Source organism: Capricornis sumatraensis, chromosome 11 (assembly GCF_032405125.1).
Source record: "Capricornis sumatraensis isolate serow.1 chromosome 11, serow.2, whole genome shotgun sequence".
NCBI lineage: Eukaryota > Metazoa > Chordata > Mammalia > Artiodactyla > Bovidae > Capricornis > Capricornis sumatraensis.
In genome coordinates this window covers 71,013,680-71,028,221 of record NC_091079.1, presented here as the reverse complement: position 1 = coordinate 71,028,221, position 14,542 = coordinate 71,013,680, and the positions used below count along the sequence as shown (strand labels likewise).

General features: G+C 34.8%; 1 protein-coding gene across 3 annotated transcripts in view; it reads right to left on the bottom strand.

Moving 5' to 3' along the window:
• Nucleotides 1-14,542, bottom strand: part of CSMD3 (CUB and Sushi multiple domains 3) — a 1,381,373-nt gene that overhangs the window by 259,952 nt on the left and 1,106,879 nt on the right. For all 3 annotated transcript variants that reach the window (XM_068983804.1, XM_068983805.1, XM_068983806.1), the window contains one exon: nt 6,095-6,289. In XM_068983804.1, the coding sequence (XP_068839905.1) occupies nt 6,095-6,289 (195 nt within the window). The remainder of the gene's footprint in view (nt 1-6,094; nt 6,290-14,542) is intronic.

Below are 14,542 nucleotides of genomic sequence, written 5' to 3'. Positions count from 1 at the left end.
AGAATTGGGTGGCAAGAGATGACTGGTGCTCTAGATCAGGGTAGAGATATATTTACATAAACAAATGACATACCATTAGGTGAAATAAATCAAGTAATGAATATTAAGAGACAATATAGATTCTGTTACCATTTGTGTTTTAATACTTTTATTTAATATTGAATTAGATCATGGATAAGAATGATATAATTTAATTTCTGTTTTAATCCAGTATGTCTATAGATAAAACATCTCAGAGTTTCAGTAAAGAATGAAAAATAAGAAGGGAAAAAATTATTTTCCCAGCACAAGTTTTTTTGGATCACTAAGTGAACTGCAGGTACAGATATCCTGTTCTGCCATAATTTAATATATGTGACGCTCTCATGAGATAAACTGCAGGATTTCTCATTTCTGAGGACTTACCACAGGATGCTATCATTTTGGATCTACTTCTGACAAATACAATCTCCCAGTGTCCAATATAAGCTCTAAAAAATATTTTCTTCAGATTTAAAATGTATGCTTAATCCTGAACCATGATAAAACCTTTTCCTAAATAGACAAACTTTGTAAATTCTTAGGGTTCAGATCAGGTGAAGAAAATATTTACTAAGACCCTTCTAACATAAATTAATGTCTCTTACATGCAAAGGAGTAATATGAAGGTCAAGACTTCATGAATTTACATTGCTCCAGGGTGAGACTAAGTCAACATTACAAACAATCAATCAAAAATTTATCTTTCCTTATTTTGGCACTTAAAGATCATAGTCTAATAGCCAACCCCCTACTCATGTACTCTGTAACAAAGTCTACCAATCAGTCAAAATCTCCTGCCTCCATTATCAGATACTTTAGTTAGGATTTCTATTATAGGGTAAGACTGAACATGTAAAGCAGAAAATACTGGCAACCTAATTCTCAAACACTGATGAAATTACAAATAAAGGCATAAACAAATTTACACGTGACAAAGGCAACTACTGGAATAACCAAAAATAACAAAACTCTGAAACACTGAAGACAGAGGCTGTGGATGTGACATAACTATTTATCTTTTGTATCAGAAAATCAATAGATATTATCTAATGCTGGTAAATCAAGCAACAGAGCTTCATGTTATACAGAGAGAGCCACCAGAGCAATTAGAGACAGAAATTATTAGAAAGCTCAGCTGAGGAATAGGAGATTAGGAAAGGGTAAAGCAGATGAACATTGATTTCCATTGCTTTAAATTGCAAGCATCTTGGTATTATTTCCTTAGTTATCATATGCACATTTTACTTTGCTTAGAAAATACAAAATTTATCTTAAGAGTAATTTATACTTATGAATAACAAACACTTCTAGCTCTATTGCACATGCATTACACAATAGTTTTGACTTTTGAGGTATTAATTTATTAAATCTGAATGTCAGCCAGTTACTGTATATGATCACCATGAGGGAAAACAAATAGATACATGAAAATCTGATAAAGAAACTAAAACTTATTAAGTTCTTCTTAGTTTATGACTAAATAATATTTAGTAATAGCCATATGACTAAATGTTTTAAATAAGTTATTTAATATAATTCCCCCAGCAACTTTGCAAATTACACAATATTATCTCATGCTTAGATGTGCAAAATAAACAAGGTCTCACAGTTGACTCAGGCTTTTTCTTTGTTTTTAAATCATTGTTTAGAGTTAAAAGTATCTAGCTCTAAAATTTGGATTTTCCTTTCCTCTCTAGTATACAAGAAATTATCCAGTATTATTATATTTTTAACAGGGATGTATCAAGTTTTTTGTCTAATAGCTTAAAGCATGTATTGAATAACTTTAAATTGATTTTTATATCTTAGTATTATGGCTAAAAGTCTAGTGATATCCAACTTTGTTGTTGTTCAGTTGCTCAGTTGTTTCCAACTCTTTGCAACAGAGAAGCAGCACACCAGGCTTCTCTGTCCTTCATTATCTCCTGGAGTTTGCTCAAACTCATGTCCACTGAGTCAGAAATACTATCTGCCATCCCGTCCTCGGCCATCCACTTCTCTCCCTGCCCTGAATCCTTCCTAGCATCAGGGTCTTATACAGTGATTTGGCTCTTGAATGAGGTAGCCAAAGTATTGGAGCTTCAGCTTCAGGATCAGTCCTTCCAATGAATATTCAGAGTTGATTTCCTTTAGGATTGACTGGTTTGATCTTGCTGTCCACGGGACTCTCAAGAGTCTTCTCCAGAACAACAAATCAAAAACATCAATTCTTTGAAGCTCAGCCTTCTTTATGGTCCAGTTGTCACATCCATACACGACTACTAGAAAAACAATAGCTTTGACTGTATGGATCTTTGAGTGTAAAGTGATGTCTCTGTTTTTTTAATATGCTGTCTAGGTTTGTCATAGCTTTTCTTCCAAGAAGCAAGTGTCTTTTAATTTCATGACTGCAGTCACCATCCTCAGTGATTTTGGAGTCCAAGAAAATAAAATCTTCACTGTTTCCACTTTTCCCCCATTCACTATGAAGTGATGAGATAGAATGACATGATCTTAGTTTTTTGAATGTTGAGTTTTAAGCCAGCTTTTTCACTTTCCTCTTTCACTTTCATCAAGAGGCTCTTTAGTTTTTCTTTGCTTTCTGTCATTAGAATAGTAACATCTGCATATGTGAGGTTGTCATTTCTCCTGGCAATCTTGATTCCAGCTTGTGAGTTATCCAGCCCAGCATTTCACATGATGTACTCTGCGCCTAAGTTAAATAAGCTAAGTGACAATATGCATCCTTGACAGACTCCTTTCCCAATTTTTAGCCAGTCTTTTTTTCCATGTCTGGTGCTAACTATTGCTTCTTATCCTGCATACAGGTTTCTCAGGAGACAGGTGCGAGGTGGGGTATGGGGTGTGGTATTCCCATTTCTTCAAGAATTTCCAGTTTGTTGTGATCCACACAGTGTAAGGCTTTAGCAAGTCAATGAAAAATATGTAGTTTTTTAAAAAATTTTATTCTCTTGCTTTTTCTATGATCAATGGATGCTGTTATCCAACTTAAATGATGGTAAAAATTGTTCTCTCTTAAGTAATTTTAAAATACTCAACTCCTGTGCTATTTTCAGGAAGGAGTGAATGTGTATTCATATAAAATATCAGTTACATTTAGTTAATATTAAAATGACCAAAAAGGTTAGTTCATCTAAAACATAACACACAACGCAAAGTGCAGTGCATGATTTCCAACACTATGCATGTTTTTGGAACACTGTTAAAAATCACAAGTATTAACATGCCAGTACTTGTTGGGAAGTTTACTAGGTCTGATTTACTATGTGTTGTGATTAATAACTGAATCTTCACAATAACCTATTGAATTAGCAACTGTTATCTGGCTTTTGAAAGTTAAAAATCAAGGCTCAGCTTGCCTCAGGTTATACATAGAGTAAGAGAACATGAAGTCAGATCTGTTCTTACCTCCAAATTGTCTGTAGATATGACTGTTCAATCAAATATATGAAATATACTTAATTAGGATATAATTGACCCATGAAACATTGGGAATGTTGAAAATAAATAGGATTATCTTAGGTGAGTATATTCTTTGTGAATGGTATATATTTTGGTCCTCCAGCCTTTCCCATCTAAGTCACTGAAATTCACCTATTTAATCATTTATTCCAGTGATTAATACTCAGCTTTTTAATCTATAGTTTTCTCCATCAAATTTTTAGTTTTTCCATATCTGATGCTGCAAATTTTCCATGGTTTCTTAATGATTATTGACAGTAATTTTTTTTTGAAGAATGCATTTATTATCTGATTTGAAGTGCTTATACATAAAAGGTTGCTAGTTTATATTTGACATGTATATCATATTATAAGGCTAAAAATGGGCTCTGCAGACAAATAAATGAAATGATTAATAAAATTACTGAGTGGCAGTACAAATGTTTCCTACCATTTGGTTTGAGAGTATTCTTCCCCAAATTCAATTTAGCCAATAAACACTATGCTCGCCTGGTGGCTCAGATGGTAAAGAATCTGCCTATAATGCAGGAGACTTGGGTTCAATCCCTGAAAAGTGCTTTTCTAAGTTTAGTATGCTTTTTTTGCCTATAAAAGGATTTCCCTTTTGTATGGCTAAAAATCTGAAGAAAATAAATCACTCTTTCTCTTTATTTTTCATAAAATTTCATGTCATCAATTTTTTTTTTCCTCTTTGGCAGGATTAAATCCATATTTCCTTTATCTTATAATAGATGAAATCATTACCTCAAGTCAGTTCAGTCAGTTCATTCATTTCTGAACCTTTGTGACCACATGGACTCCAGCACACCAGGATTCCCTGTCCTTCATCAACTCCCAGAGCTTGCTCAAACTCATGGCCATCAAGTTGGTGATGCCATCCAACCATCTCATCCTCTGTTGTCCCCTTCTTCTCCTGCCTTCAATCTTTCCCAGCATCAGGGTCTTTTCCAATGAGTCAGTTCCTCGCATCAGATGGCCAAAGTATTGGAGTTTCAGCTTCAGCATCAGTCCTTCCAATGATTATTCAGGACTGATTTCCTTTAGGATTGACTGGTTTGATCTCATTGTAGTCCAACAGACTCTCAAGAGTCTTCTCTAACACCACAGTTCTAAAGCATCAATGACTATTTAGTAGATATCTACCTTTTCTTAATTTCTTAAAACATTTTGAAGTAAGGATTTCAAGCATTCTTCTTTTAGATATGAGCGACAACAATTTCACAAGTGGCTCAGTGGTCAAGAGCCCCACCCTGCCAAGGCAAGAGATGCAGGAGACACAGGTTGATCCTTGGGTGGGAAAGATGCCCAGGAGGAGGAAACGGCAACCCACTCCTGTATTCTTGCCTGGGAAATCCCATAGATAGAGGAGGCTGGCTGGCTACAGTCCGTGGGGTCACAAAGAGTCAGATATGACTGAGTGAATGAACACAAAGAACAAGCTTAGAGACGTTAAATGACTTGTGTTAGTTAGAAATAACATATATATATAATTCTCATAGGTGAATATATTAAATGACTAAGAAAAACAACCATGTGCATTAGACACCAAAAATCCAAACTTTTAATCAACAGATCGGAGTTGCTGGTTTTTCTTGTTCCACTGAAATCACAGTAGTAAATACACTTTATTTTATAAATTCCCCCAGCTATTTATCCAGAAATATGTATTCATGAATTTCTGAACCACTATGATTAAAACTTGTTTCATTGTTAATTGGGGACTCTCGCAGTTTCCCTTCTTTTGTCCACTAGATCATCTCTTCAAAATCATTATAAAGAGCTGCTTATTTACTGTGGTTAACTGCTTAGCAAATTCCCTATCCCCATTTTAGGATGATGTTTCTATTTCAGGTGCCTCTTTTAACTGTCTTAATCTTAAAAATATTTAGTCTCTTTTTGAATTATATTTTTCCCTAAGACTTTTTCTAAGATATGTGATATTTTCCTGGCCATGATCATTGGCAGATCCTTCAGCACTCTGAATTTGATGCACTGGTCTTGTACTAACTATAGCTGTAACAGATCTGACAACTTTCATCTGATATTATGTTACTGAAACTTATTTTAGTTATTTCTCCATCTTTTTGCACCCTTGGGTCTTCCTTGTGCTTTTAGAGCTGCCTCAGTGGCTCTGACTTGGTCACTTATTTTAAACAACTTAGTTCTTAGGAGAAATGTATGTATCTTTATATCCTTGGTTCAGATCTATCACTGATTATTGATAATATTCTAGCTATTGCATTTATCTACTTTTGTTGAAATAACAGTTTCAATGTGTTTCTTCCTCATTACTCAGTCAATATTTCCTGAGAACCTGAAGTTTTAGGAACTCCTTTAAATCCTTAGGATAAAAAAATGAACAAAATATCCCTGCTCTCAGAGAGCTGGCCCACTATAACATGCACATTGCTTTAGAGACACGTGGGAATATAAGTACTTTTCCAAAATCATTTCTTTACAGAAACCAGTTAAAAAATCCTCGATAAAATCTGCATTGCCTACACCACACTTATAGATCATGTGTTAAATGGTTTTGTTAAAAAAAAAAACAGAAGTAACCTTAATTGATTCTTTCTAATTATAAAAACTCAGCCAAAAGGTATTTTCTTACCATGACAACTTGGTAAGACTCTATTCCATCCAGGTCTTCCATCATCGCCCATGATACAGGTGAGTGTTGAATATCCTTGAAGAATGTAACCAGCATCACAGTAATAGGTTACTGTTGACCCTAATTTATAATCCATTCCCAGTCTGGTGCCATTCATTATATTGCCTGGATCAAAGCAGGACTCTCGGAGTTTTGCTGTAAAGTAATGTTGATATAAAATGAATTATTTAAAAATAGCACATTCTAGGAAACTATCAGTATATCTTCATCTCTACCTCTAAACAGACAGAAAGCACCAACACCATTTCTGCCTCTGTTTAAGAGCTAAAAGTACAAAGTAGCCCTCAACTATATCTGATGTTTTGTTGATTATATTGGTTAAAAAAGGATAAAATTCTTCATTGGTCTTCTCATTAAAATTAGTACCTAATACATATAGTCAAACAGGATTTCAGAGTTTATTATAATTATGTGTTATCATCCATGCATAAGTTTTAAAACAATTATTTTGGAAAAGAAGAACTTATTTAATATTTCATTATTTAAAAGATCTTCCCCCCAAAAAAGTACACTCCATTTCATGTGACTGAACTTAGATATAGTACTACTGCCTATGCTAATTTCAGTTAATCACTAGGAAGAAAGTAAAAGATCCTATGTCTCCACCCTGAAGCCATTTCTCTTAGCTTAACCTCCTCTACTCATTCCACACATATCTGTCAGAGGTCTGCCCATTAAAAATAGTAACAAAATCTTTATAATATCCAAACCATGATCTTTTTGGACACAGTCTATATCAAAGCCAAGAACTTCCAAAGGTAATAGTAAAAGGCAAATTAAAAAGTAAGTTTCATGCACAACAAAGAACTGTTTTCTATGGAACCAGAGAGTAAACTAGACAGACTGACAGAATATTCTGAAAATATGAGAGAAATATATTAGTTCATCCATTTTGGCAAATAAGTGGTAGAATACTTTTGTTATACCAGATATGGCTAACACATGAATATTTCTATTTTATTATTATTGCAGATAAATAGAGATGTACAATATAAGGGCTGTCACAAATTCTAGATAACACATATGATTTGTTACATTAGAATTTATCTTATGTTAATGGGAATTCAGGAGATGGGTATATCTTTGGATATGACTCATAGAATCTTGGTAATTTAAGTCAAAAATATCTTGATGTTTGGCTATTATAATAATTATCATAATAAATTAATCAAAATGTGGTTAATTTTAACAGAAAAATATTTGTATTCCATTTGCTAAAGTCTACAGAGTTCAAACTGCTTCAACACTTACAGGAAATTATGAGAATTTTATGCTTTAGGAAACATACTTCACAAGATTTCTCTGAATTCAATTAAAGAGGAAATGGTGGAAAGAAACATTTAAATGATTTTAATAGAATACCAAATGAAAAATTCTCACTTCCTTTCCTTCCTTCCTTCTTTCCAGAAACTACTTAAGAGCCCATTATCCAAGTAACACTGGAAATACAGCCATGGTGATAAAAAAAATATTCTAACCTTCATGGCTTTTACAGTCTATCAAGAAAATAATTATATTAAGTAAACACTTGTGGTTGTGATGTGTGTTGTATAAGGAGCAGCATCCAGAACCTTCCTGAAGAACTGACATCTAAACTGAGCACTGGGGGGTAATGGGCAGACTAGGTGAAAGGGAGATGAGAGACATAAAGGGGAGAAGTTATACTGGAGCTTGTAAGTCAGATAAACATGATTTCTGAGCATCAATCAAAACTAAATAATTTGACCTTTCAAAGGTATGTACATGAGTGTACACACACACAGTGTAAGAACTTTGTATCCCGTATAAGGAAAAGAACCAGTAGATTCTTTGGTCACTAAGAAAGAGGCTTTAGTGGTACAGAGGTTAGTTTGTTTAATTTTTCAGAGAAAAACATTAATTCTTTCCTTAAATAAGCAGAAAATACAATGTAATTTTTAGGTGTAATGGCAACCTACCATTTATGCTCTTCATGAAACTGAACTAAATCCCTTGAGGGAAAAGAAAGGGTTGAAATTACTATTTAGAAGGATTAATCTCTTTGACATGTCTAACTGCCTAACATCCATCTTTTGAAAAGTTAGCTTTTTCTTCTTTAAAGTTTTCCCCAAATTTTCAGTGACATGTTAGTGAATCTATAATGCAAACCTACTTTTTGAGTAAAGGGAAACATGGTTGATAAATTAAAAATACTGCCTCTGCAACAATTTTATATTGCTAGGCTCATTTTGAGAGGATTCACTTATCTCTTTATTATGTTTACATATTGCTTTAAATTCTTAGTGAATAGCTTTCTATGAATAATACTGCACTTGTTTATTTCCGTGTTTGCCATAGCAATTGCATCTGGAAAATTTGAGAACATATGGAGAATCTTTACATAAAGGTCCAGGAAACAGATGGAAAAATGATTTTAATTTTGGAAAAAAAAAAGTGAGGCAGACAAATTGATAGTATTTTAACGAATAATTGATTTAATAAAATAATTTATTTGTATGAATAATTCACTTTTATTAATAATAGCAACTTGCCTACTGAATAGATCCCAGGTAAGAGTCCCTTGCCTTATATTCTCTAAGTAAAGCATGTTAGAAGCAGTCTTCTGGAAGACAGAAGTGATTGTGAGCAATAGAGCCTGTATCTTAGCAATGGACTGTTTTTTCACTTTTACAAAAAATTTGTTTCAGAATTATATCCAGGTGAAATTAAAGCACTGTAAATACTTATTTTAATGAAAAATTTTGACATTACAAAGTTGAAATGTGTGTCCTTAAGAAGAGTCAACAGGAAAAATTAAAGCTTTATCATGCTTTTGTTTTCATTTTATTAAGGAAGACATATAGATGAAATTATAATAAGCACAATAGCTATATCATTATAAAGTTTTTATCATGCTTTGCATCAGGCATGACAAGAACTAAATAATGTTTGTTCAATTAATACTTAATGACTCATTAGTAAACACATTTTTTTCCTGGTCTAATGAGAACCATAATATTTTTGTTGTTAAAGGTTGAAGGTGAAGGCGAAGTCGCTCAGTCTTGTCCGACTCTTTGCGACCCCATGGACTGTAGCCTACCAGGCTCCTCCGTCCATGGGATTCTCCAGGCAAGAATACTGGAGTGGGTTACCATTTTCTTCTCCAGGGGATCTTCCCAACCCAGGGATCGAACCCGGGTCTCCCACATTGGAGGCAGACGCTTTAACCTCTGAGCCACCAGTTTTTAACAAATTTCAATGTTTATTTCCATATACAGGTATTTACTCATGAAAGGACCATTATTAAGAATAGTGTTGTTTTGTAGATAATCAGTTATATGTTATTTTTATTTTTGAGACGTCACCAAAGTATATAATATTCAGCTGCTTTTTATTTCCAGAATAGTGCCATTGGGCATATACCTGCTAGCATGAACTCAGAAACTAAGAGCTAAATTCCCTTCAAACTGTGTATGTATTGTAGTCCCCTCAGATCATAGTAACTCCCAAAAGGCTCTCTCTTTTTGAAGACCCATAGTTCACACAGGGTCAGATTCCCCATGTGCTCTTTGAAATTAAATATAAACCACAGATGTATCTCTTTATTTTGGAAAATAGTGTTGATTAAACAATTAGAAATTAAATAATTGATGCAAAATACCGCAAACTAAAGCTGAAATGTAATAGGTTGCTCTATGAAAAGATATGTCTTACCTTAAATTGATATATTAATTTAGAAAGTAATTGACTATATTTTAAGGTTCTTGAAACAGGTGGCTAACTTATCCCATATATAAACAACCATTCATAAATCTTTCACTGTAGATTTTTGGTGCCTATCAGATAAAACAGCTGCCAGGAGGTCCCCTTCAGAAGCACGAAACTGTATCTGTACTCTCTTCTTCATGTAAATAGTAAATTTTGTTTAAATAATATAAACATCACTCCTATGAGTTACACCTATTAAATATTTAAAATATACTTATTAACATAATTAAAAATAGCTTTAATACAAAACAATGCTAAAGATAGCATTAAGCTAAAATGTTTATCAAGTATACATTTAATATTGTATCTCATTGAAATTACATTCATTTATCTGTGCTTAGTCACTCAGTCATGTCCGACTCTTTGCCACCCCATGAACTGCAGCCTGCTAGGCTCCTCTGTCCATGGAGATTCTTCAGGGAAGACTACTGGAGACTAGATTGATTTAAACTCTTTGGGGACAAAGAGTTATTTCAAGTTAATAAAACATCTCCCCTTACCTGCAAATATCTATTTATTTCAGTTTACTATTGTCTACAACACTAGAGCATATCTACCATTTGATTTTTAAAAAAAAATTAATTGGAGGCTAATTACTTTACAATATTGTAGTGGGTTTTGCCATATAACATTTGCTTTTTGTAAATAAAAGTAGTCTTCCTTTCAGAATCTCTATTATTAACAGGTTGTGTATTTGCGATGTTTGACTATAGCATTTGTTCACCATTCAAATGCTTTGTTTGCGGAACTCCTATGTATTTTCAAATAAACAAAAATAAGGTTCAGTGTCTATCTTCAAGAGGGAAATGAAGAGATCAGTAAGAACACAAGCAATAGCAACTATACTCTGGTGTGAGCTCTACAGAAGTAGGTGTTGAACCTGTAGCTTTTTAAATAAAGACCTATAAATACCAGTATTTGGAGTGAGTTGGGACTTAAAAACTTTACTTTTTCAGAGCTAATAGAAATTAACATGCTTGAAATAAAGTATATAACATGATTACAAATAACAAACAAATAGTTTTTACTATCCAGTACTTCCAGTTATATGTCAATTTCTTTTGCAGGTGGACATTTTATCTTGAAAATTTTGACATGTTTGCTTGGCTATGGCAGAAATAAACAACAAGACCACTTTATCAGCAGTTGAAGAGCTAAGTTTTGTTTTGTTTTTTTTAAATAAAAATAGAAAGTAAGGTGACTGATAGGAAAAGGCAGATTCTGGAGACCCTAATGTGGGGGATGAAATTCTATGGGGGGATGTTTGAGAATTTTGAGAGCCAGTCCAGAAAGTTAATTAGGTTGGATTTGGGGAATACCATAAACTTAGCACTAACATTGTAAAGAAATACCATCTGGAGTATAAAAATAAGACCTCAAGGAATTGTGTATAAATGGGCACTAGTGTAGTAACTGAGGATGGTAGGCAGTAGTTGCAGGGTACAAGAGGGACTGTAGTTCATAGAATGCTAAAACTCCAATACTTTGGCTACCTGATGCGAAGAACTGACTCCTTGGAAAAGACCCTGATGCTGGGAAAGATTGAAGGCAGGAGAAGGGGACGACAGAGGATGAGATGGCTGGATGGCATTACCTACTCGATGGACATGAGTTTGAGTAAGCTCTGGGAGTTGGTGATGGACAGGGAAGTCTGGTGTGTTGCAGTCCATGAAGTCACAAATTATTGGACACGACTGAGTGACTGACTGATGACCAAAGACACCTGCAGCGACTATAGGCTGGGCTGCAGTGGTGGAGACTCAGCAGGGCCTAGAGAAGGAATCCACTCTTTAGCTCCTTGTCTCTGCACAGCCCAGCAAACATTTATTTATCAAACATTTACTTTTCTATCAATGTGGATTGCCTTTTTCTCCTTTGAAGTCCCAAACCACTACTCTCAACATTTTCTTTTGTCTCTAGCTGAAGATGTATTTAAGGCGGGGTTTCAGCTTGACTTCCTTTGATAGCCCTAAACACACACACACACACACACACACACACACACACACACACACACGCCTCTCTTCCTAGTGCAAATTCAGAAGTTTCAATTGAATATTTCTTAAAACAAGAATAACAAGATTTGAAGCAAATATAACACCATATTAAGTCTGTCAAATACTTTGTATTTGGATAGCAAATACTTTGAAGTTTGTTTTACTATTCTGTATAACTTTTACCTACTGAAAATATTCTATAGTGGGGAAAAAATAAAATCAAAGCAGTAAGTAATAAATTCAAAGTATGCATTTACATAACTCAAATGATCCCTTTATCAGTATCCTTTATAGACTCAATTTTTGAAAAATAAAATTTAACTTTAAACAACTAAGATCTAATTTGTCCTTATAGGCATTGAATAGAAAACTTAAAATATATTTATAAATATCCATATATGTACATGCTAAGTCCCTGCAGTCATGTCTGACTCTTTGCAACCTTATGGACCTTAGCCTACCAGGCTTCTTCCTTCATGGGATTCTCCACACAAGAATACGAGAGTGGGTTACTGTGCCCTTCCCAACCCTGGGATCAACCCGACTCTCTTACATCTCCTGAATTTGCAGGGGGATTCTTTACCACTAGTGCCACCTGGGAAGGCCCAAGAAATATCCATACATATCTTAATATTAATTCATTTAAATACATACAGAAATGTTCTTAAATATTATATTCATTACCATATCATACTCAGTTTAGTTCAGTCGCTCAGTCATGTCTGACTCTTTGTGACCCCATGGACTGCAGCATGCCAGGCTTCTCTGTCTATCACTAACTCCTGGAGCTCACTCATACTCATGTCCATAAAGTCAGTGAGGCCATCCAAACATTTCATCCTCTGTTGTCCCCTTTTCCTCCCATCTTCAATCTTTCCCAGCATCAGGATCTTTTCAAATGAGTCAGGTCTTCGCATCAGGTGACCAAAGAATTGGAGTTTCAGCTTCAGCATTAGTTTTTCCAATGAATATTCAGGACTGATTTCCTTTAGGATGAACTGGTTGGATCTCCTTGCAGTCCAAGGGACTCACAAGGTCTTATCCAACACCACAGTTCAAAAGCACCAATTCTTCACCGCTCAGCTTTCTTTAAAGTCCAACTCTCACATCCATACATGGCTGCTGGAAAAACTACCTTTGACTGTATGGACCTTTGTTGACAAAGGAATGTCTCTGATTTTTAATATGCTGTCTAGTTTGGTCATAACTTTCTCTCCAAGGAGCAAGTGTCTTTTAATTTCATGGCTGCAATCACCATCTGCAGTGATTTTGGAGCCCCCCAACATAAAGTCCATCATGGTTTCCACTCTTTTCCCATCTATTTGGCATGAAGTGATGGCACCAGATGCCATGATCTTCGTTTTCTGAATGTTGAGTTTTAAGCCAACTTTTTCACTCTTCTCTTTCACGTTCATCAAGAGGCTCTTTTGTTCTTCTTCACTTTCTGCCATAAGGGTGGTGTCATCTGTGTATCTGAGGTTATTGATATTTCTCCCAGCAATCTTGATTCCAGCTTGTTCTTCATCCAGCCCAGCGTTTCTCATGATGTACTCTGCATATAAGTTAAATAAGCAAGGTGACAATATACAGCCTTGACGTACTCCTTTCCCTATTTGGAACCAGTCTGTTGTTCCATGTCCAGTTCTAACTGTTGCTTCCTGACCTGCATACAGATTTCTCAAGAGGCAGGTCAGGTGGTCTGGTATTCCCATCTGTTTCAGAATTTTTCAGTTTATTGTGATCCACACAGTCAAAGGCTTTGGCATAGTCGACAAAACAGAAGTAGATGTTTTTTTCTGGAACTCTCTTGCTTTTTCAACGATTAACACATGTTGGCAATTTGATCTCTTGTTCCTGTGCTTTTTCTAAATCCACCTTGAACATCTGGAAGTTCACAGTTCACGCACTGTTGAAGCCTGGCTTGGAGAATTTTGAGCATTACTTTACTAGCGTGTGAGATGAGTACGATTGTGCTGTAGTTTGAGCATTCTTTGGCATTGCCGTTCTTTGGGATTGGAATGAAAGTGACCTTTTTCAGTCCAGTGGCCAGTGCTGAGTTTTCCAAATTTGCTTGCATACTAAGTGCAGTACTTTCACAGCATCATCTTTTAAGATTGGAAACAGCTCAGCTGGAATTCCATCACCTCTACCTCCTTTGTTCACAGAGATGCTTCCTAAAGTCCACTTGACTTCACATTCCAGAATGTCTGGCTCTAAGTGAGTGATCACACCATTGTGATTATCTGGGTCATGAAGATCTTTTTTTTTTTTTTTTTTAATAGTTCTTCTGTGTATTCTTGCCTCCTCTTCTTAATATCTTCTGCTTCTGTTAGGTCCATACCATTTCTGTCCTTTATTGTGCCCATCTTTGAATGAAATGTTCCCTTTGTATCTCTAATTTTCTTGAAGTGATCTCTAGTCTTTCCCATTCTATTGTTTTCCTCTATTTCTTTGCATTGATCACTGAGGAAGGATTTCTTTTATCTCCTTGCTATTCTTTGGAACTCTGTATTCAAATGGGCATATGTTCATTATATAAGATATCTTATCTTATATTATCTTGATTTGAAAGATATCTTTCCTTTTCTCCTTTGCCATTATATAAGATATCTTATCTTATATTATATTGATTTGAAAGATATCTTTCCTTTTCTCCTTTCACAGC